A 23,544-nucleotide genomic window follows, 5' to 3' on the forward strand; every position below is an offset into this window, starting at 1 on the left:
GCCTACCCACTCAACCCGGGGCGAGTCCCGTAGCCTCCATCCTGGTTTCGTGGGGCGCTTGCGCATTTTTAAGGCGTCTTGGCACTGCCCGAATCTAAATGTGGGTAAGGGGCAGGGAACTTCGTGGTTTCTACAGATCCCCCTCCGGCGGCTTTCTGCACTCTCCAAGAGCTTGTTTTTTTGTTTTTGCCTTTCTTGTCATGAGACCCCGGCTTCTTCTTCCCTGATATACTGAAGAGGGCATGTTATAAATTAGGCGATATCCGGGCAGCCCGTCTCCTGGCGCAGGGTCCTTGGGCTGAAGCTTAAGGCGACGGCAGGGAAGGCAGGGTCCTTCTCTGAGGCAGTCGCGCAGGCACCGGCTGCGGGTAGCCGGTCACCGGGCGTCATGTATTACAAGTTTAGTGGCTTCACGCAGAAGTTGACTGGAACATGGGCTTCCGACGCTTACAGCCCTCAGGTACAGGTAGCTCCAGGCCCTCTCGGACAAAAGTGGCTGCCCGAGCCTCTGTGCCAGGCAGTCGTGGCGCCGGAACCGGGTGGGGTTTCTGCCTGCGGTTCGGTTTAGCTCGGCACCATCCCTCCCGGCGCCTCTCAACATCTTGCGGCGGCCATAAAGGCTCCTAATTCTGTAGCTGCTTCCCCGTCGGGGCTGGCCCGGGGCGGAAGTTGGGCCTGGCACTCAGCTGGGGTCAAGGTGACCTCCGAGGTCGCTGCTTCTGGGTCTTCGGGGTGGCTTGTGGGGTCGGCGTGGCCCAGAATGCGACCCCGAAGTTCGGCTTTGTCCTTTTTAAGGAGGTTTCGCTTTTGGTCTCCTCGGTGCTCCATTGCTTACCCCGCCCCGTGTAGCCCAAAAGCCTCATCAAAGCCCGAGATTGGAGAGCTGGGATGACAGCCCCGAGGGAAGCCATAGGGGCAGGAGAGGCTGTAGGATCAGAATTAAGAGACCTCATGGGTTCTTTCAAATGTCCAGGTGAGCCTGGGCAGTTACGCGTAACGACCTTAACGTTTCTCAACGGTGAAATGGTTGATGGCCGTTATTTGAGTCTAAAAAGTATTCCAATTTCATTCAGATTTTGCCTGTTGAAGTTTGTCTCAGTGGTAGACTTTTTTTTTTTTTTTTTTTTTTTAAGTTATTTGAGAGGGAGCGCGGGCAGAGAGCCAGAGGGAGAGAGAATCCCAAGTAGGCTCCATACCATCAGCACAGAGCCCAAATGGGGGCTCCAGTTCACAAGTGTGAGATACCACCTGGCTGAAATCAAGAGCTTAACCGACTGAACCACCCAGGTCCCCCTTCGGTTGTAGACTCTTAATATGAGCTAACATCGTGGCTTTGATGCTTTGATTTTATGGCCTTTCCCAGGATTACTTTATCGTGAGCTTAGTTTCATCTAGGGCAGCTTTCCTACAGGTTAAATGAAATGACTGGCAGTCTTTGGCAGGTGGTTGGTACTTGATAAGTGGTAGCTATTCTCCAGAAGTTGAGTGTTAGATACCATCATATTCCTTATCCTCATAGAGTAGTGTGGGAATGGTTCGTGAAATACGCAGTTGGAAAACTGGACTGGAATAGTAAGGATCCTAGGTGGGGTGTAAAGAATGCTCTATTATGTTACTTCCTCCTTTTTCTGGGGGACACAGCGGCTTGTCTAAGTGGGGAAGGTGTTTAAGAGTAATTTCAGTCTAAGATTGGACGTGCTGTTAATGTTAACTAGGGTAGAGAGGGGAAAAAGGGCAAGTTTTGGGGGGGGTGTGGGGTTTGGGAGGAAGGGTCCAGGTTTATAAATGTTGACCATTGGATGATGTCATGTTTGGTACCAGCTGGATTTATGAATATGAAGTTTAATAGAGCTGGCTGTCTTCAGCCCATAATTGGTAGAATCTGTGGTGGGGAGGGGATCATCCAGGGAGCATATAAGGAAGAAAGGTGGGAAGATGACTAGGCTACAGAAACGCGAAGCGGAGGGTAGAGGAGGAAAATTTATCAAAAGAACAAACCAGGTGGGGCGCCTGCGTGGCTCAGTCGGTTGAATGTCCGACTTCGGCTCAGATCATAGTCTTGAGGTTCAAGAGCTCAAGCCCAGCATTGGGCTCTGTGCTGGCAGCTGGGAGCCTGGAGCCTGCTTCAGATTCTGTCTTCCTCTCTCTCTGCCCCTCCCCTGCTCGTGCTCTCTCTCTAAAAAATAAAGAAACATTTTGAAAAAAACAAACCAAGATTAGAAGGGAAACCATCCTGGTGGTGTCACTGACGCCAAATGGGGTCAAAGAAAGATCAAAGGACGTCAAAGAAGGAATTGTCCATAGGGATTTATTTATTTTGTAGATTACAGGGGAATAGCCATTTCTATCATATTTGTTTCAAAAGACATGTAGTTTTCATACACTGATCTTAAATGTTACAGTGTAATGAGTTGTGACAAATGCATACACTGTAACCTCCAGCCCTGTTAACATATAGGACATTCCATCACCCCTAGGAAGTTCCCTTCCCTACTCAGACTTTTATAAATAGTTTTGCATGTTTCTGAATTTCAGGGAAGTGGAACCACATGCTACTCTTTTATAAGGTTTTTTTGTCCTTCCATACTGTTTTTTGGTTTATTTTTGAGAGAGTGATAAAGTACGGCAGGGGAGGGGCAGAGAGAGGGAGACTGAGAATCCAAGCAGGTTCCAGGCTCTGAGCTGTCAGCACAGAGCTCGATGCAGGGCTTGAACTCATGACGCGCGACCATGACCTGAGCCGAAGTTGGATGCTTAACCAACAGTCACCCAGGCGCCCTAGCATATATTGAAATTAGCTCTCAGAGATTACCCTGAGATTAGCAGAGATTTTTACCCTGAAATGCATGTGGTACAGATAGGGCCTTCAGATTTTTAGCACCTCTTAAATTGTGTTTCTCTTGAGAATTTAAACTTCTTAGTCACTTGAGGATTTCCTTTTTTCCCCCCTAGATCTGTTTTTATTTATTTATTTATTTTTAGAGCGTGAGCAAGTGGAGGAGAGGGGCAGAAGGAGAGAGTTAGAATGTCCCAAGCAGGCTTCATGCTTCTTAGTCACTTAGGGATTTCCTTTTTTTTAAAATCAGTTTTTAAAATTTTTTGTTTTTATTAAAAAATTTTTTTTAATGTTTATTTTTGATAGAGTGCGAACAGGGGAGGGGCAGAGAAAGAGGGAGACAGAATCTGAAGCTGAGCTGTCAGCACAGAGCCTGATGCGGGGGCTCGAACTCAAGAATTGTGAGATCATGACCTGAGCTGAAGTTGGACACTCAACTGACTGAGCCACCCAGGCGCCCCGATTGATTGATTGATTGACTGATTGATTGAGAGAGCGCGAGCAAGGGCGGGGAGAAGGTGGAGAGAGAGGGAGAGAGAAAATAGCCCAAGCAGGCTCCACGCTATTTGTGGAGCCCTATGCGGGCTTATCCCAGGACTCTGGGAACATGACTTGAGCCGAAATCAAGAGCTCTTTGACTGAACCACCCAGGTGCCCAAGGATTTCTTAAGCTATGTTGAAAGAAGTGATACTGTGTAGACTTTATCTATGGATTTCAGAGTGCTTGTGACAGGCACACACCCCACCCCACCCCCAAACCAGGTGTTCTGGCTTTGGTAATTAGGAGTACTTTAGTTTTTCCTTTCCTGGAAACGTTAACAATGTAAAATGTATATGTTTGTAACTCTCAGTATTTCCTAAAGTGAATAAGCTAACATGCATTGAATAACTTGGTATAGAAAGGCTAGTTTGCTAACAATGGTACAGATAGATCAATTTGATAAGTAATTGTATTTTCCAGTGGTTGATAGAAAAGTATTTTCCTTTTTGTGTCCTATGTCAAAATAAATTGAGGCTAATAAACACGGAAAGATGCTCAATATCATTAGTCATTAGGGAAATGTAAATCAAAACTGCAGTGAGATACCACTTCACACCTGCTAAAATCAGAAGACAGACAACAGGTGTTAGTGAGAATGTGGCGAAACAGGACCCCTACTGTATTGCTGGTGGGAATGTAAAATGATTCAGCTGTGGCAGGATTCTCCCACAGGAGTGGTGACACCAAGGCTTTTCTTTCCAGGAAGCAACTTTATTCTTGCCCACACTGCTCAGTTGGGTTTGTACTCAAAGCACTGAGCCCTGAATGCCACGTGGCGTAGTTTTTTAAGACGTTTTTTTACTTCTTTGTCTCCCATATATGGTAACACACAAACATATAGTTTGATTAAGTGGTCTCCTGTTAACAAGGTCGTGAGGGATGTTGTCATTTATGCGTATAGGTCAGGTTGCCTTGAGGTTTTTGTCTTTCCTTAGGGAGGGGACCCTACCACACAGCCACTTTGGAAATAGTCCAGTAGTTTCTTAAAAAGTGAACATTTTGGGGTGCCTGGGTGGTTCATTCATTTAAGTGTCCGACTTTGGCTCAGGTCATGATCTTGCAGTCCATGGGTTCGAGCCCCGTGTCGGGCTCTGTGCTGACAACTCAGCCTGGAGCCTGCTTCAGATTCTATGTCTCTCTCCCTCTTTCTCTCTCTGCCCCTCCTCCGCTTGTGTGCACACTCACTCTCTCTCAAAAATAAATAAACGTTAAAAATTAAAAAAAAGAAAAAAAGAAACGCGTTTACCTTATGACCCAACAGTTCTTCTAATTAAGAGGGCAGGATGACCTTCTAGGTAAAGGGACTTGTGGGAGTGATGGGGTGGGGGCTGCTGCAGGGGAATCACTGAGTAGTAAGTTTAGCTGTGGTAGGTGGAGATAGGTCATGAAGGGTATAGGATGGTAGGACTTAATTTTGTGAGAAACAAATAGGAATTTGCAAAGCGACTTGATGCAGGAAGTTGTGGTAGAGTCTTATCCAGAGGTTGGAACAAGGACATACTTCTTACCTTTAGTTGCGTGAAGGTTTATGATGGAGGAACAAGTATCATAACCAGAGCTGTGCTTCGAAAAGTTAGTCTACTGGGAGAGACCAGTGAAAGGATGCCTCTTATACCCATAGAATAGTTCAGGGTCTTCTGAGTGGGAAAGGAGAAACGGATGTCTGGGAGATAAGGACTTAGTGACTGATGAGGGAGATTGTGGGAATGAGAAAGGAGGACTCTGAGATGACAGTAATGAGAGGAGGGTGGTGCTGTCCTTAAAAACAGGGGGCTCCTGAATAGATTTGTGAGAAACTGGGTGAATTTAGGACTTGCAGAGTGTGACGTGTCTGGGAAACATGGAGGTGGTGATATCTAGCTGGCAGTTAGGAACAACTTGAGTCACTGCAGATTGAAACTTGATTCTAGTCCTAAATCAGAGGGCAAGAGGTTTTCGGTTTCTATCAGTTAAAAAAAAATTTTTTTTAAATATTTGTTTTTGAGAGAAAGAGAGAGCACGAGCAGGAGAGGAGCAGAAAGAGAGGGAGACAGAGTCCGAAACAGGGTCCAGGCTCTGAGCTGTCATTACAGAGCCCGACGCGGGGCTCAAACTCGGACTGTGAGATCATGACTTGAGCTGAAGTCAGGCGCTTAGCTGACTGAGCCACCCAGGTGCCTCTAAAAATTAAAAAAAAAAAATTGGGTAATTCTCTTATTTCTTCTCTTTCTCAAACCTAAAAGGTAGAGCAAAAGGGAAACTTGGGCCAGTCAACTTCAGGGGGAAAAAAAATCAAGCGTGCGTCTCTAAAAATTTGGAGCAAGTAGTAGGGGCCCTTGGCTGCTTCGTTTGGTGGAGCTGGCTCTCTTGGATCTTGGGGTTGTGAGTTTCAGTCTGTGTTGAGTGTGGAGATTACTTAAAAATAAAATCTTAAAAAAAAATTATTTTGGAGCAATTAGACTAAGGAGAATTCAACTGCTAAATGGTTGTGGTTGAATGGTTTTAACTGTAGGGGTAGTGATTGTGTAAATAGCTAAGAGATTTGCTATTAAAAAGCAAAACCGGGGCGCCTGGGTGGCTCAGTCAGTTGAGTGTCCGACTTCGGCTTGGGTCATGATCTCATGGTTCGTGAGTTCGAGCCCTGCATCAGGCTCTGTGCTGACAGCTCAGAGCCTGGAACCTGCTTCAGATTCTGTGTCTCCCTCTCTCTGCTCATCCTCTGCTTGTGCTCTCTCTCTCTCTCTCTCTCTCTCCAAAAATAAACATTAAAAAAAAATTAAAAAAAAAAACACAGCAAAACCTGTGATTTCCATTTGGTCTACAGTCCACTATTTTAAGAACAGCATTCATTCACTAGTTTTCTTCTTCGTGGGAGGTATGGGAGGCTCTGCCATCAAGTGCTGATTTGGTTTACATGACTTTGGTTCTGAAATACTCAAGTCTACATTGTTGTGAAGCTATAGCTTATTTATACTTACAACAAATATTTATTGAATGTGCTTTTTGCTTTTTTAAGTCTAGGAAAGTAAGAGCAGTGAACAAAACCTGCCCTCATGGGGCTTCTATTGCAGTCGGGGAGACACAGTAAACAAAGTAAAATACAATATACCATGTGCTGATAAGTGCTGTGGAGAAAGAGGGTAAGTGGGAGGACATGCCGTAAAAGGGTGGTGAGGGAATGTCTCACTGAGAAGGTGACACATGGGCAAAAACCTGAAGGAGGTGAGGGTGCCAGCCACGTGGATACCTAGAGAAGAGCATTGTAGGTAGAGGGAACAATGCCTGATGCCTGGGAGATTTAAGGGGCTTGTCTAGTGGGCTGGGGTGGAGAGAGGGGATGATGTTGGTGGTGGAGTGGTGGGGTTTGAAGTGTGCATCTCACGTGGCCCTGGAAGCCATTGTAGTAATTTTGGGTTTAGCTCAGTGAGATAGGACGCTTTGGGAGAGGTTTGAGCTGAGTAGTGATCTCTCCAATCACTGGTTGCTGCATTAAGAGTAGAATGCAGGGTAGCAAGTGTGGAAATGGAAGGAGGGTGAGCAATTAAGAGGGTGTCATAAAGATCCAGGGGTTTGGGGGCACCTGGGTGGCTCAGTTGGTTGAGCCTTCGAGGCTTGACACCGGCTCAGGTCATAATCTCCCTCTTTCTCTGCCCCTCCCTTGATCTTGTTCTCTGTAAACTTAAAAAAAAAAAAAAAAAATCCAGGGGCTTGGACCAGAGTATGCATTGGTGGAGATGGGTGAGACGTGGTCAGATTCTGAATAGATTTTGAAGGTAGAGCCATAAGGATTTACAGTGTGTGTGCAGAATTAAGAATGATTCCAAGGATTTGGGCCAGAAAACCTGTAACTATGCTGTTGTCAGTTTTCAGATGGGGAGGCTCATAATTGTATATTGGGACAGCTGCAACCCTGGAAGAGGCATGCATGAAGGGATTTCCTTTCCTGTAAATACAGCTTCTTGGTTAATTAAGTCCACTCTTGAGAACCCCAGTGTCGGTCTTGTCTAGCTGCCTTGAAACATTGGAAACATTGACTGCTCTTAAATTGTTAGGAAGTTTAATGACAGATAGATGAATATCCATTCCTTTTATTGGTGGGGCCAGGACAGTTGAATTATTGATTGTATGGTATAATAAAATTGTGTAGGTTTGAATCCCATCTTCCTAATGGAATCTCTGAGCTTTGTTTTAATCATCTGTAACTTGGGCTGATAATACCTTATTTACAGGGTTGATGTGAAGAATATTCATGAAGGTTTTGTAGGATTCTGAGGATGTAGAATTTTATGATGTTAAAATATGCATATGAAGAAAGATTGGAGGAGAATATACAGTTCATAATGGTTGATGGGATAAGGTAATGGGATTATAGGTAATTTTAAAATTCTATATTCCAAACTTTTACAGTATTCTAAATGGAAATACGGAATTATTTAAAACCATTCAGATGGTTGATACTCCTGTTTTCAGATATTGTTCAACAGCTGCTGTAGTTCTGAATCACTTGATGGGTGAACAAACACTGAGCAATTAGGTATAATCCTTTCTAAAAATGCTCCACATTAGTCCTGTCAAAACAAGAATTTAATTTCAAACCATTTTTGGAGATGCTTGGTATAAAGGATTTTTCAATTTTTGCATTCAAGGAGAAATCCTTAGAGGAGAAAATACAGAGCTCACATGTTAAAATTTTCAGTTCAAAGAGCGATCCTTTTTTGCCTTCTTATCTCAGTCATTAGGACCTCTCTTCCCATCTCTGAATCCTTGTGAGTCTGAGTATTATATTACTAAATTTAGACTAGTGGCTTACTCACCAAACTTTACATGAATTATTGCTTTTAAGCAGTAGTTGAGAGGGGCAGTGGGGGCAGGTAGTGGAATACTTAAAAACCCAAGTCTCTCAGGGGCGCCTGGGTGGCTCAGTTGGTTAAGCATCTAACTTCAATTCAGGTCATGATCTCACAGTTCATGAGTTTGAGCCCCACATTAGGCTCTGTGCTGACAGCTGAGAGCCTGGAGCCTGGTTCTGAATCTGTGACTGACTGACTGTCTCTCTGTCTCCCTCTGCCCCTCCTCCACTCACACTTGCACGCATGTGCACACGCTCGCTCACTCTGTGTGTGTGTGTCTCTCTCTCTCTCTCTCTCAATAAGTAAATAAATAAATGTTAAAAAAAAAATTAAAAAGCAGAAAACAAACCAAGTCTCTGGACTTTAGAGAGGCCTGAATTTTGGCACTAAACTCCATCTTTTTTGCAACATGCTCTTAGGCAAGTTACCCTCTCTGATCTAGTTTTCTCCTCTATAAAATAGAAACAGTAACATCTTGGTAGGTTTGCTGGCAGGATTAAATGAGATGATGCTGTGAAATGCTTGACAGGATGCTGGGTGTATAACAAGGGCTCAGTAGATAATTAGTGGCTGTTATTCCATAACATTAATGTCCATAATGGCAGAGATCGTATCTGTCTTCTTCATCGTATATTTTCACTAAGTGTTCAGTAATATGTGCTGAGTGAGTGAATGCAGTGCAGATAATTCCCATTTGTGTGACTATGTCAAAGAAATAGAAACCAAGTTTACTTTTGGAGGGGGGAGTTTAATTGAAGTGTAGTTGATTTACAATATTAGTTTTAGGTGTATACAACGTAGTGATTTCACAATTATATACATTACAAAATGCTCACTACAGTAAGTGTACTTACTATCTGTCACCTTACAAAGCGATTACGGCATTATTGACTATACTGTACTTTTCATCTTCCTGGCATGTATTTTATAACTGGATATTTGTACCTCTTTATTTCCTTCACCTCTTTCATTCTCTCGATCCCCCTCCCCTCTGGCAACCACCAGTTCTTTGTATTTGTGGGTCTGTGTATATTTTTTATTTTTTAGATTCCACACCTAAGTAGAATAATAATGGTATTTGTTTTTTTCTGCCTGACTTATTTCACTTAGAGTACCCTCATTCCTATCCAGGTTGTTGGCCAATGGCAAGATCTCATTTTTATGGCTGAATATTACTCCACATCTTCTTTATCCATTCATCTATTAGAGGACACTTAAGTTGTTTTTGTATTTTGGCTGTTGTAAATAATACTGCAGTAAACATAGGGGTGCACTTATCTTTTAGAACTGACATTTTTGTTTTCTTCGAGTAAATACCCAGAAGCAGAATTACTGGTTTGTATGGTATTTGTATTATTAATATTTTGAGGAACCTGCATTACTGTTTTCCATAATGGGTGTACCAGTCTGTATTTCCATCAGCAGTGGATGAGGTTTGTTTTTTCTTTACATCCTTGCCAGCACTTGTTGTTTCTTGTCTTTTTGATACTTGCCATTCTGAGTGGTGTGAGGTGATACCTCACTGTGGTTTTTGATTTGTATTTCCCTGATAATTAGTGATATTGAACAACTTCTTATGTGTCTGTTGGCCGTCTGTAAGTCGTCTTTGGAAAACGTGTGTTCCAGGTCTTCTGTACGTTTTTTTGGTATTGAGTTGTATAAGTTCTTTATGTATTTTAGATAATAACCCCTTACTGGATGTATCATTTGCACAGATCTTCTCCCATTCAGTAGGTTGCCTTTTTGTTTTGTTGGTTTCCTTCACTGTGCAAAAAGGTTTTTAGTTTGATGTAGTCCCAATTTATTTTTGCTTTTTTTTTTTAATGTTTATTTATTTTTGACATAGAGACACACACACATAGAGCATGAGTGGGAGAGGGGCAGAGAGGGAGGGAGACACAGAATCCGAAGCAGGCTCCAGGCTCTGAGCTGTCAGCACAGAGCCCGATGTGGGGCTCGAACTCACAGACCGCGAGATCATGACCTGAGCCAAAGTTGGACGCTCAACTGACTGAGCCACCCAGGCGCCCCTAAAGATTGGTGCCACATCTGTCAGGCAGTGTTGACAGACTTATCAAAAATGATATTTCCACTCTGCTTAATAGTTCTCTGCTTCTTTCTGTCTCATGGTAGTTCCTCGAGGGCTTTGACAATCAGCAGAGGCAAGAAGGTCCCACTTTAATCTGGGTTTATCTATTTGGAATGGTGAGTTTCGCTGTAATCCCTAGATCCTTCCAATCACCAGTTGCCTTGGCTATGTCATCACCAACCTTTTTTGGAATCAGACTCAGGCAGCTGATTTGTGGGTCAGGGCAGACATGGCATCAACTTTCCCACCGGTGCACCTCCATATATGACTTTGATGTCATTAGGGTTGAACTTAGGTGGCCTGGTGAAGGTGGCTGGATGAACCCAGATTTGGGATGACCAAAAACAGTTGCACCTTCACCTTCTCCGCCAAAAGTCAAAAGCATTTTTTTTTTTTTTTTTTAAAGTAAGCTCTAGGGGCACCTGGGTGGCTCAGTTGGTTAAGTGTCCAGCTTCAGCTCAGGTCATGATCTCACAGTTCATGGGTTTGAGCTGCACATCGTGCTCTGTGCTGACAGCTCAGAGCCCAGAGCTTGCTTTGGGTTCTGTGTCTCCCTCTCTCTTTGCCCCTCCCCTGCTCGTGCTCTGTCTCTCTCTGAAAAATAAACATTAAAAAAATAAATACAATAAAATAAAGTAAGCTCTATGCCCAGTGTAGGGCTTGAACTCATGACCCTAGAATCTAGAGTCACATGCTGTGCCACTGAGCCAGTCAGGTGCCCCCAGTTTCATTCTTTTGCATGTAGCTGTCCAGTTTTAATAACACTACTAATGAAGAGACTGTCATTTCCCCATTGTATATTTTTGTCTCCTTTGTTGTAGGGTTGACCATATAAGTGTCAGTGTTGTATTTCTGGGCTCTGTATTCTGTTCTGTTGATCTGTGTTTTAGTGCCAGTACCATACTGTTTTGATTACTGTAGCTTTTAGTATATCTTGAAATTTGCGATTGTGATAACTTTAGCTTTGTTCTTTCTCAAGATTGCTTTGGCTATTTGGGATCTTTTGTGATTCCATACAAATTTTAGGGTTATTCTAGGTCTGTGAAAAATCTTATTGGTATTTTGATAGGGATTGCATTGAATATGTAGGTTGCTTTGGGTAATGTGGGCATTGTAACAGTATGAATTCTTCCAATTAATGAGCCTGGTATATTTTTCCATTTATGTGTGTCTTCAATTTCCTTCTTTACTGTCTTAATAGTTTTTGAAGTGCAGGTCTTTCACCTCCTTGGTTAAATTTATTCCTTAAGTATTTTATTCTTTTTGATGCAGTTGTAATTGGGATTGTTTCCTTAATCTGCTTCTTCATTGTTAGTAGATATCAAAATGCCACAGGTTTCTTTAATTTTGTATCTTGCAACTTTACATGTATTGTAATAGTTTTTTGGTTGAGCCTTTAGGGTTTTCTTTTCCTTTTTATTTTTCTTTTTAAATTTTTTTATTTTTTAGAGAGAGAACATGAACAGGAGAGAGGGACAGAGGGAGAGAATCTTAAGCAGGGCTCAGTCTCACACCCTGGGATCATGACTTGAGCTGAAATCATGAGTCAGACACTCAGCTGACTGAGCCATCCAGATGCCCCTAGGGTTTTTCTTATGTCAGCTGCAAATAGTGAAAGTTTTTACTTTTCTCTTACCAATTAGGATATGTTTTATTTCTTGTTTGATTACTGTGGCTAAGACTTCCAATACTGTGTTGAATAAAAGTGAAAATGGACATCCTTGTCTTGTTCCTGATCTTAGAGAAAAAGCTTTCACTTTTCACCATTGAGTATGATGTTAGCTGTGGATTTGTTATATATGGTCTTTATTATGTTGAGGTATGTTCCCTCTAAACCCACTTTGTTGAGAGTTTTTATCATGAATGGGTCCGATGTTTTGTCCGATGTTTTTTCTCATCTGTTGAGGTGATAATGTGATTTTTATCCTTCATTTTGTTAATGTTGTGTATCACTTTGATTTGTGGATATGAAACCAATCTTGCATCCTGGAGTAAATCCCACTTGATCGTGGTGAATGATCTTTTTAATGTATTGTTGAATTTAGTTTGCTAATTTTGTTGAGTATTTTTTGCATCTGTATTCATCAGAGATACTGGACTATATATATCTATATATATCTATATCTATATACATAAAATTTGTATTGTCTTTGGTTTTGTTATCAGGGTAATGCTCGCTTTGTAGAATGAATTTGGAAGAGTTTTTTGGAATCATTTGAGAAAGATAAGTGTTAACTCTTTTTTCTTACTATTTTTTTATTTAAAAAAATTTTTAACATTTATTTTTAAGAGACAGTGACAGAGGCATAGAGAGAGGGAGAAACAGAATCTGAAACAGGATCCAGGCTCTGAGCTGTCAGCATAGAGCCTGACATGGGGTTTGAACTTGTGAATTGCAAGACCATGACCTGAGTTAAAGTCAGATGCTTCACTGACTGAGCCACCCAGGTGCCCCTCTTACTATTTTTTTTAATATTTATTTTATTTTTGAGAGAAAGAGAAACAGAGTGTGAGCAGGGGAGGGGCAGAGAGAGAGAGGGAGACACAGAATCTGAAGCAGGCTGCAGACTCTGAGCTGTCAGCACAGAACCTGATGCAGGGCTCGAACTCACGAACTGAGAGATCATGACCTGAGCCAAAGTCGGATGCTTAACCGACTGAGCCATCCAGGTGCCCCTTAACTCTTCTTTAAATGTTTAGTAGAATTTGCTTGTGAAGCATGTGGTCCTGGGCTTTTCTTTCTTGGGAGGTTTTTTTTTTTTTTTTTTATTACAGATTCACTTTCACTGCTAATAATTGGTCTGCTCAGGTTTTCTATTTCTTCCTGATTGAGTCTTGGAAGAATTGCATGTTTGTAGGAATTTTTCCATTTCTTCTAAGTTGTCCAATTTGTTGGCATATAATTTTCATAATAGTCTCTTATAATCCTTTGTATTTCTGTGGTGTCAGTTGTAACTTCTATTTGTGATTTTGTTTGAGTTCTCTCTTTCTTGGTAAGTCTGGCTAAAGGTTTATCAATTTTGTTTATCTGTTTGCAGAACTAGCTCTTAGTTTCATTGATCTTTTTTTAGTCCCCATTTCACTTATTTCTACTATTAGTCTGTGTTTAACTTCGTTCTACTATAATTGTTATTTTCTTCTTTCTACTAACTTTGGTCTTTGTTCATTTTTCTGGTTCCTTTAGGTGTAAAGTTAAGATTGAGATATTTCTTGTTTCTTGAAGTGGACCTTCATTGTTATAAACTTCCCTCTTAGAACTGCTTTTGTTGCATCCCAGAGATTTTGAACATTGTTTCCATTTTCATTTCCCCATGGATTTTTAAATTTCCCTTTTGATTTCTTCTTTGACCCATGGGTTGTTCAGGAGCATGTTGTTTAGCCTCCATGTGTTTTTGTTTTTTTTTCCATTTTTTTCCCTGTAATTGATTTCTGGTTTCATACTGTTGTGATTGGAGAAGATGCTCTGTCTTATTAAATTAATTGAGACTTGTTTTGTGGCCTAATATGTAATCTGTCCTGGAAAATGTTCCACGTACACTTGAAAAGAATGTATATTCTGCTGTTTTGGGATGGAATATTCTATATATATCTGCTAGGTCTGTCTGGTTTAATGTTGTTCAAAGCCATATTGATTTTTATGTCTGGATGCTTTATCCATTGATGTAAGTGGGTTGTTAAAGTCCCCTGCTGTTATTGTGTTACTGTCAATTTCTCCCTTTGTGCCTATTACTATTTGCTCTGTATATGGTGCCCCTGTGTTGGGTGCATGGATAGATATTTACAGTTGTTATATCGTCTTGTTGGATTAATCCCTTTATATAATGCCCTTCTTTGTCTCTTATTAGAATTTTTGTTTTAAAAATTTTTTAATGTTAATTTATTTTTGAGAGAGAGAGCTCTCACATGGGTGGGGAAGGGGCAGAGAGAGAGGGAGACACAGAATCTGAATCAGGCTCCAGGTTCTGAGCTGTCAGCACAAACACCAAAGTGAGGCTCGAATTCACTAACTACACGATCTTAGCCTGAGCTCAAGTTGGACAGTTAACCACCTGAGCCACCCAGGTGCCCCTTTACTGTCTTTGCTTTAAATTCTACTTTGTCTGACATAAGTTTGCTATCCCAGCTTTCTTTTTGCTTCCATTTATGTGGGGAATATATGTATTTTTTATATCCCTTAACTTTCAGTTTGTATGTGTCTTTAGGACTGAAAGAGCCTCTGGTAGGCAGCATATAGATGGGTCTTGTTTTTTATTCATTGAGTCACCTTGTCTTTTGATTGGAGTATTTAGACCATTTACATTTAAAGTAATAATTGACAGGTTTATGCTTATCGCTGTTGTGTCAATTGTGTTCTTATTGTTTTTGTAGGTTTTCTGTTTCTTCTACTTGCTTCTCTTGTAATTGATGACTTTAGTGTTTTACTTGGATTCCTTTCTTTTTATTCTTTGTGGATTTTTATAGGTGTATGGTTAGCATGAGGTTCATATATAACATCCTAAGTATATAGCAGTCTATATTAAGTTGATGGTTGCTTAAGTTCAAACACATTCTAAAAGCACTACATAATAAACCCTCCCCCATGTTTTATGTGTATAATGTCATATTTTACATCTTTGTATTTTGTGACTGTCAGTGAATTAAAAAAAATTGTCTTTAATGTTTATTTTTGAGATAGAGACAGAGTGTGAGCAGGGGAGGAGCAGAGAGAGAGAGGGAGACACAGAATCTGAAGCAGGCTCCAGGCTCTGAGCTGTCAGCACAGAGCCTGACGTGGGGCTCGAACCCATAAACGGTGAGATTGAGCTGAACCCATGACCTGAGCTGAAGTCGGACGCTTAACTGACTGAGCCACACAGGCACCCCAACGAATTTTTTATTAATACTTATTTATTTTGAGAGAGAACACAAGCAGGAGGAGGAGAGGGGCAGAGAGAGGTAGAGAGAGAATCCCAAGAGAATCCCATGCTGTCAGCGCAGAGCCTGACATGGGGCTTGATTCCACGAGTTGTGAGATCATGACCGGAGCCAAAATCAAGAGTTGGACACTTAACCCGCTGAGCCCCTCAGGCACCCCTCAGCAAATTTTTTAGATGTAATTGATTTTACTACTCTTGTCTTTGAACTTTCATACCAGTTTTATAAGTGATTGATTTACTACCTTTATTATGTTTGTTTTTACCAGTGAAGTTTTTTTCCTTTCATAATTTTCTTTTAGTTATGGCCTTTTCTTTTCCACTTAAAGTCCCTTTAACATTTCTTCTAAGGTTAGTTGAGTGGTGATGAACTTCTTTAACTTTTGTCTGGGAAACTCTTATTTGTCCTTCAGTTCTGAATGATAATCTGGTCAGGTGGAGCATTCTTGGTTATAGGGTTTTTCCTTTCAGTCAATGCTTTGCATATATTGTGCCACTCCTTTCTGGTCTGCACTGATTTTGCTGGAAAATCAGCTGATAGCCTTTATGGGGTTTTCTTTGTACATAATTAGTTGCTTATCTCTTGCTCCTTTTAAGATTCTGCCTTTAATTTTTGACATTTTGTTGTTATTGTGTCTTGGTACGGACCTTCCTGGGTTCATCTTGTTTGGGACTTTCTCTGCTTCCTGAACCTAGATGTCTGTTTTTCCCAGGTTAGAGAAGTTTTCAGCTGTTATTTCTTTAAATAACTTTTCTGCCCCTTTCTCTCTTTTCCTTCTAGGACCCCTATAATGTGAATATTAGTACAGTTGACATTGTCATATGGGTCCCTTTAATCTATCCACATTTTTTTCTTTTATTTTTTAATGTTTTTATTTTTATTTTTTTTAAATTTTTTTTTTTCAACGTTTATTTTTTTATTTTTGGGACAGAGAGAGACAGAGCATGAACGGGGGAGGGACAGAGAGAGAGGGAGACACAGAATCGGAAACAGGCTCCAGGCTCCGAGCCATCAGCCCAGAGCCCGACGCGGGGCTCGAACTCACGGACCGTGAGATCGTGACCTGGCTGAAGTCGGACGCTTAACCGACTGCGCCACCCAGGCGCCCCTTTAATGTTTTTATTTTTGAGAGAGAGTATGAGCAGGGGAGGGGAACGGGCAGAGAAAGAGAGAGAGAGAGAAAACACAGAATCTGAAGCAGGCTCCAGGCTGAGCTGTCAGCATAGAGCCAGATGTTGGACTTGAGCTCGTGAACCATGAGATCATGACCTGAGCTGAAGTCAGGTGCTCAACCTACTGAGCCACCCAGGTGCCCCATCCTCATTTTTTCTTATTCTTTCCTTTTGCCGTTCAGCTTGGGTGCTTTCTGTTACTTTGTCTTCCAGATTGTTGATCTGTTTATCTGTATCTTCTAATCTGCTGATTCCTTCTAGTGGTTTTTCATTTCAGTTACTGTATTTTTCAACACTGATTGGTTCTTTCCTAGTTCTTCTTTGAGTTCTCTTAAACTCTTTCTCAATTCCGGTGAGCATCTCTATGACCATTGCTTTGAACTCTTTATCAGGTAGATTGCTTATCTCCATTTTTTTGGGTTCTCTTTCTGAAGTTTTGTTCTTTTCTTTGGAATGTATTCTTTTTTCTCATTTTGTTTGACGGTCTATGTTTGTTTCTATGAATTAGGTGAAACAGTTACCTTCTCCAGTCTTAAAGGGGTAGCCTTGTGTAGGAATGTGCCTTGTATAGACTGTGTGTGCCTGGTGGCTTTGTTTGGCTAGAGCTGTAGTGGGCATGGGCTGAGGGCACATTCACAGGGCACATTCCCTGTGGGATGGTGGGAGCTGGGGTGAGTTCAGACCAGGTGGTTCAGGAGTGCTTGGTTCCAGTGCTGCCCTACTGGGACAGCAGGAGCTGGGTTGTCCTCAGGCTCTCCACCTTGGGCCTCTCCCTAGTGGGATGGCTGAAAGAGCCTCTGGTAGGGCAGGTATGGGTTGGGGTGCTCTGCGTAGGAAGTACCCTGGCTGGCTGGCTGGAGCTGAAGCAGATGCAGGCCCGGGGTGTCCCAGGGTGCTTCTTGCCTGGGCCACCTTGGTGAGATAGCTAGGGCTGTAGTTGGTGCAGGCTGGGGTAGCACCTTGGTGGGACTGTTGGAAGTGAGGCAGGTGCATGTGGTGGGGGACACCTGGAGCTGGTGTGTGGGCTAGGGCCTGGGGCTAGAGGGTACAGGCTGGCTAGAGTGCCTGCTCCCATCTGCACTATCAAGGTAGAGGGGGGAGCATAATGGTGCTTGCTAGCACCTTCTAACCGAAGAGAGTTCTAACAGTTCCCCTACCATTTAGTAGTTGCTCTAGGGTTAATAAATGGGTTTCCTTCACTTACAGTCTATTTACTGTTTATACTGTTGTGTGTGTGCGGTTTTTTGTTTTTTTGTTTGTTTTTTTTTTGCCATGGCTCAGGTTGGGTGAATCTGTGCAGGCCTATCTGTGCTATTCCTCCCTACTTCAGTTCCTCCTATCAGGGTGGGATTCCTGTTGTTACATTCCTGTTGTTACATTTCTATTGTTAACACCCCCCTTCCCCCCATCTCTGTCTCCAGCTGTTCTCTGTGTGGTCACGCTATCCTTTGTTGTGTGGAAGCTGTTGAATCAGCCTTCAGTTCTTATTCAGGAGGAATTGCTCTCTGTGTAGGTGTAGATTTGGTGTGTTCCTGGGAGGAGGTGAGTTCAGCGTCTTTCTATGCTGCCGTCTAGGACCGAAACCCAAGTTTGCTTTAATACTTTTTTGTTGCCCTGTTGATCCTAATGCTTACCTGGTAGGAGTATCATTGAGGCTTTCAATAATATGATCTTTAGGTCTTGTCAGTTATAGGTAAATTTATATTTCTTTGAAGAGATCAAGAACCAGGGGTCTGACAACTATGTTAATTTGAGCAAAGGGTTTTTTTTCCTCCTTCATCTGTAAAATAGAAGAGGGTGGGCTTGAACTCTGCTTCCTAACTTTAAGTTTTTATTTTTTATAGTTAGAATTTAATATAAAAGGATGTGTTTTATTGGTTTGTAACTCTAGCTCCTATCTTAATGTGCAGGTTATTTTGGAGAACCATCTTGATCTATATTTGCCACTGTAGATTTACTCCATCAGATAGAAAACCAGAGTTTCCCTTGGGTTCCTTTTTTTTTTTTTTAATAGCTTTATTGAAATATAATTCACATACCATACATTCACTCATTTAAAGTGTACAACTCAGTGTTTTAGTGTAACCATGTGCAACCATTACCGCATTAATTTTAGAGCATTTTCATGCCCTTGAGAAGAAACCTATAACCTGCAGTTATCACCCCCCTATTGCTTATTCCCCAGCCCTAAGCAGCTGCTTATCTACTTTCCGTTTTTCTAGGTTTTCTTGCTTTGGACTTTCATATGAATGGGATCATATAATCTGTGGTCTTTTGACTAGCTTCTTTTACTTGGCATAGCCTGTAACAGTACTTTGTTTTTCTTCCCCTTTAAGTTCTTTTTAAGCCTGTGGGTCCTTCTATCCATATGGCTCTAGGAGTTGCTAATAGCAAACCTGTGTTAACTCCCAAGTCTCATTCTGTTTATATTTATTGACTGTAAATATTCAATGTTAAGCACATATTTATTATGCTGTTTTTTCAGTGGTAGATACTATTACTTTTGTATACATGTCACAGATGAGAACATTGAAATTTCCTTAAGTTTTATTATTTGTTTTTTAACTTATGGGTTTATTAATGCCGGAAATTTCAATTGCTCTAATTTTTTTGTTTTCTGGTCCTGAAAGACAAGTCTCTTACCATTGCAGGCTCTTCCAGATCGGGCTTTTTCTTTACAGTGTGTCTGGAAAGTTTCTGAAGTCTACTCTGGGGTTAGAAGTCCTGTGTTAGTACATCAGCTCACCCAGAGGAGAAAAGGGACAGCCAGGTCCCTTTTGAAATGTAGCCAAAAGTTCATACAGATTAAAAATGTTTTATTGAGGGGCACCTGGGTGGCAGAGTCAGTTAAGCATCTGACTTCAGCTCAGGTTATGATCTCACCGTTCATGAGTTTGAGCCCTACATTGGGCTCTGTGCTGACAGCTCAGAGCCTGGAGCCAGCTTTGGGTTCTGTGTCTCCTTCCCTCTGCCCCTCCCCCATTCATTTTCTTTCTTTCTCTCTCTCTCTCTCTCTCTCACTCACTCTCGCTCTCAAAAATAAAAATCTTAAAAATGTTTTATTGATTTGATAGGAAGGTAGATATAATAGGTTTTCTGGAAGCTCAGATTGGGCTTTTGTGATTGTTTGCTTCTCTCTCCCTCACCTCAAACCCCCATCTTAATGGCAGGGAATTCTTGATGGGGTTTGCTGTGGGAAAGTGTTTTGTTAAAAGTTTAAGGACTTTAAATCTTAAAATTAAAGGCCTTGTAATGCAAACTTGGAGAGCCTTTCCTTCCCTCTTGTGTGGTTGAATGACTGCCTCCATGATTTCAGATAGCCTGCTTGTTGAAGGTTGTTCATATGCCCAGACATGCTTTCAACTTGACATTTTCCTTTTTCTTACAGGGATTAAGGCCTGTGGTTTCCACAGAAGCACCGCCAATCATATTTGCCACACCCACCAAACTGAGTTCTGATTTTACTGCATATGATTATGCTGGGAAAAACAAAGTTCCTGAGCTGCAGAAGCTTTTCCAGGTGAGAGAAAACACTAGAGGAGACACTAGAGAATGACTTGTTATTTTGGCAGTGAGTTTTCTTCTAATTGTTTTTGCTTGCTTGATATTAAAATTCACTGAGCTGTTAGAAGAGGCTCTCTTGGGTTTGCTGATCAACAGCAGCCAGAATTGGATTTCAGAATATTATTAATGTTAATCTACATACAGATAATTGAGAGGTCAGTGGCCCGGCTGCATCTCTGGTGCCGTGGGAGCGAGTGTTTGTTATTGCTGTTGCTAGAAGGTAGCTTCCCATATCCTCAGAAATATGTGCAGATTCAGGACTGGCTTGGGGACTTTTGGTCAGGTTAATCCCTTTTTTTTTTTTTTTTTAGGTTAATCCCTTTTTAATCTGATAAATAAGACTTGATTGGGCATTTGGAGTCTTGAGTTATAGTGGGGGAGGGAGTTTGGAGACTGTGCAAAATAATGGATTAAACATTTTATGGAGACTCTCTTTTTTAAAGGTTTTGTTATCTTTTTAAGTAGGCTCCAGGCCCAGGGTTTGAACTCACAACCCTGAGATTAAGAGTTACGTGCTCTACCAGCTGAGCCAGCCAGGCGCCCCTAGAGTCTTTTTCTTTTTAAACAAGGGTTTACCAGCTTAATGGAAAGAAACTGAATACAACATGACTTGAGCCTACTAACTGACCTGGTGTGCTCAGACATCACTGACTAATGATCAGAAGTCAAACTAAATGTGGAGCATGTCTTGTGCCTGCAGTCATTTAGCTGTGGGTTATTTTTGCCTTTAAAAGAAATTCACCAGTGCGACTGGCCTAGTTAAGCAATATATGATAAATTCCTTAGAAACTTGAAATTTGTTGCATGCAGGTTCCTGAGGCCCCATTTTGGAGAATGACTTTGGCCTTCCAAGCTTTAGCTGCGTATTTAAGAAAATGTACACCACTGTTGAGTCAGGATTCTAAGGGATTGGTGGTTTTTCCCCTGCAGTGTGTTGATGCCTTAGTTATGAAGACCTATTAGCCTAAACTGTAAAGTCTTCTTATTAACCATGTCCTTGATAATCCTTGCTTTCCAGAAGTCCGACGGTGTGCCCATCCACCTGAAACGAGGCCTGCCTGACCAAATGTTGTACCGGACCACCATGGCGCTGACAGTGGGAGGGACCATCTACTGCCTGATTGCTCTCTACATGGCTTCGCAGCCCAAAAACAAATGAGTTAGGCTGCAGAGGACTGGTTTGCTTTTTGGCATAAACCCTTTGAATTTTCATTTTTCATTGTTGTGTAAACATTTTCTTTTTTACTTGAATGGTTTACTTAACATTTTCCCAGAAAAATAGATATTAAGGCCGTATTTTGGTTTGTTTATGAAATGCACATGGTCCATCAGAGCTCATTGGATAGTTAAGACTATTGTTTAAAGAAATGCTGCTGCTCTTTGAGCTCCTGATTTCCCTGGAGATTCTGGACGAAGGTTGCACACAGGCTCATTAACAGCAGTCTGTGTGGAGATCCTTAGGGACTTATGGTGGTGTTTTTGAGCATGGGATGCAGAAGCCTTTCTGGATTTGGATGTGACTGAGGAAGGAAGACAGAGGCCAAGGCCAGGAGCATGAAACAGGAGTTTGAGTTAGTAGACACCTTAGGGACTTTTCCTTCTTGTGACAAAATGTTGAGAAAAATTATTTGTTGCCTGCCTCTATTCATTGGGCAGTTTGTTTCCAAGGGTTATTTGCCTCATCTCCGATCACTAGTGAAATTTTATGTGTAATTGTTATGTATTTATTCCACCTTGGGAACAGAGAACACCTGTTTAGTGTTGCACTTTGGAGCAGTGTGTTTTATTAATGCAGCTGTGACACAGATTCTCCTTTACCTTTTCAAAATGTTATGGCTTTAAATTGTGATTTATTTTGAATGTGGAATAAATACATGAATGAAAAATATAAATTTTGAAGTCCTTTTGAATGACCTTTCAGAATACTTTCAGAAAACCAGAGGCATCTTAAACCTGAGTCTAATTTCTTTCTTTTTAATTGGGCACCAGATAATCTTTACAAAGTAGTTCCTCAAAGTCAAGTAATAGGCCAATGGCATATTGATGATTACCATATGGTTCCTTGTAAGAAACCAGCTTGCCCCTTCGTGAAATGTGCCTGTAATACACAGTTCTTTAGACATTAATTTCCTGTGCTGTCACAATTGGTAGATTTCACATACCCTATATTAATGCTGAGAAAAGGTGGGATTTTATTTTATAGAAAGTGGTAGTCTGTATCTTGCCATAGCAAAGAAGAGTGACCTTTTACTAAGGATAAAATAAACACTCACTAGCATCCTCACTGGCTAGGAAGCCCTTATTTGCCTATACAAATCTAAACTGTATTCTTCTCTGGTATTTCCCCCAAGTTTTTAGTTTGAAAACTTTCAGACTACAGGAAGATTATAAGAATAGTATGATATACACAGTATATCCTTCACTTAGCAATAATTGCCACCTTTGCCTTTTCTTGCTCTCTTACAAATGGCGGGCACACAATAAATGTACGTAAACACATTTGTTTTTTGCTGAATCATTTAAGATTAAGCCATGCAATTGTAATAGTTCAGCCATAATTCCTTTAGGCAGTGTCTCCTAAGAATAAGGACATTCTCCTTCATGATCATAACATAGTTGCCACACTCAGATTAACATTGATAACAATACTATTTAATATATATTCTATATTTAATTTTCCCAGGTATCACAATGATGTATCCTTTATAGTTGTGTTTTTAAAAATAACAACTTTATTGGGATATAATTCACATACCATACAATTCACCTATTTTTTTGTTTATTTTTGAGAGAGGGAAAGCTTGAGCAGGGGAGGGGCAGAGAGAGAGGGAGACACAGAATCTGAAACAGGCTCCAGGCTCTGAGCTGTTAGCACAGAGCCTGATGGTGGGGCTCTAACCCACGAACCATGAGATTATGACCTGAGCCGAAGTCGGACGCTCAACTGACTGAGCCACCCAGGTGCCCCCAATTTACCTATTTAAAGTGTGCAATTCAGGGGTGCCGGGGTGGCTCGGTTGAGTGTCTTTTTTTTTTTTTTTTTTTAATGTTGACTTATTTTTGAGAGGGAGGGAGGGAGAGGGAGAGAGAAGCAGGCTTCAGGCTCTGAGCCGTCAGCACAGAGCCCAATATGGGGTTTGAACCCATGAACGGCGAGGTCATGGCCTGAGTGGAAGTTGGATGCTCAACCGACTGAGCCACCCAAACTCCCCAAGAGTCCCACTCTTGATTTCATCTTAGGTCATGATCCCAGGGTCTTAGGGATTGAGCCCCCTTTGGGGCACGCTGAGCGTGGAGCCTGCTTAGGTTTCTCTTTCCCCCCACTTCTGCCCCTCCCCCTCTGCTTCTGCGCACACACACTTGCTCTCTCAGAAACATTTAAAGTGTACAGTTGAGTGGTTTTTATCATATACAGAGTTGTGCAACCATCACCACAATCAATTTTAAAATATTTTCATGACCCTAAGAGGAAGCTCTCTGCCTGTGCCTGTTAGCAGTTGTTCATCTTCCTCACCCTACCTCCTAGCCTTAGGCAACCACTGATCTCTATTTTCTGTCTCTATAGATTTTTTTTTTCTGGGTATTTTATGTAAATATCT

General features: G+C 41.5%; 1 protein-coding gene across 1 annotated transcript; it reads left to right on the forward strand.

Moving 5' to 3' along the window:
- The first annotated feature begins 315 nt into the window (after window positions 1–315).
- On the forward strand, window positions 316–21,837 carry LOC109265251 (cytochrome c oxidase subunit 7A-related protein, mitochondrial). The gene is made up of 3 exons (XM_019446359.2): window positions 316–460; window positions 19,770–19,901; window positions 20,964–21,837. Exons 1-3 carry the CDS (start codon window positions 389–391, stop codon window positions 21,102–21,104), a joined length of 345 nt encoding a protein of 114 aa, XP_019301904.1. The 5' UTR covers window positions 316–388; the 3' UTR covers window positions 21,105–21,837.
- The last annotated feature ends 1,707 nt before the right edge of the window (window positions 21,838–23,544 follow it).

This window comes from Panthera pardus, unplaced genomic scaffold (assembly GCF_024362965.1).
Source record: "Panthera pardus isolate Hobbes unplaced genomic scaffold, ASM2436296v1 HiC_scaffold_26, whole genome shotgun sequence".
Taxonomy (NCBI): Eukaryota; Metazoa; Chordata; class Mammalia; order Carnivora; family Felidae; genus Panthera; species Panthera pardus.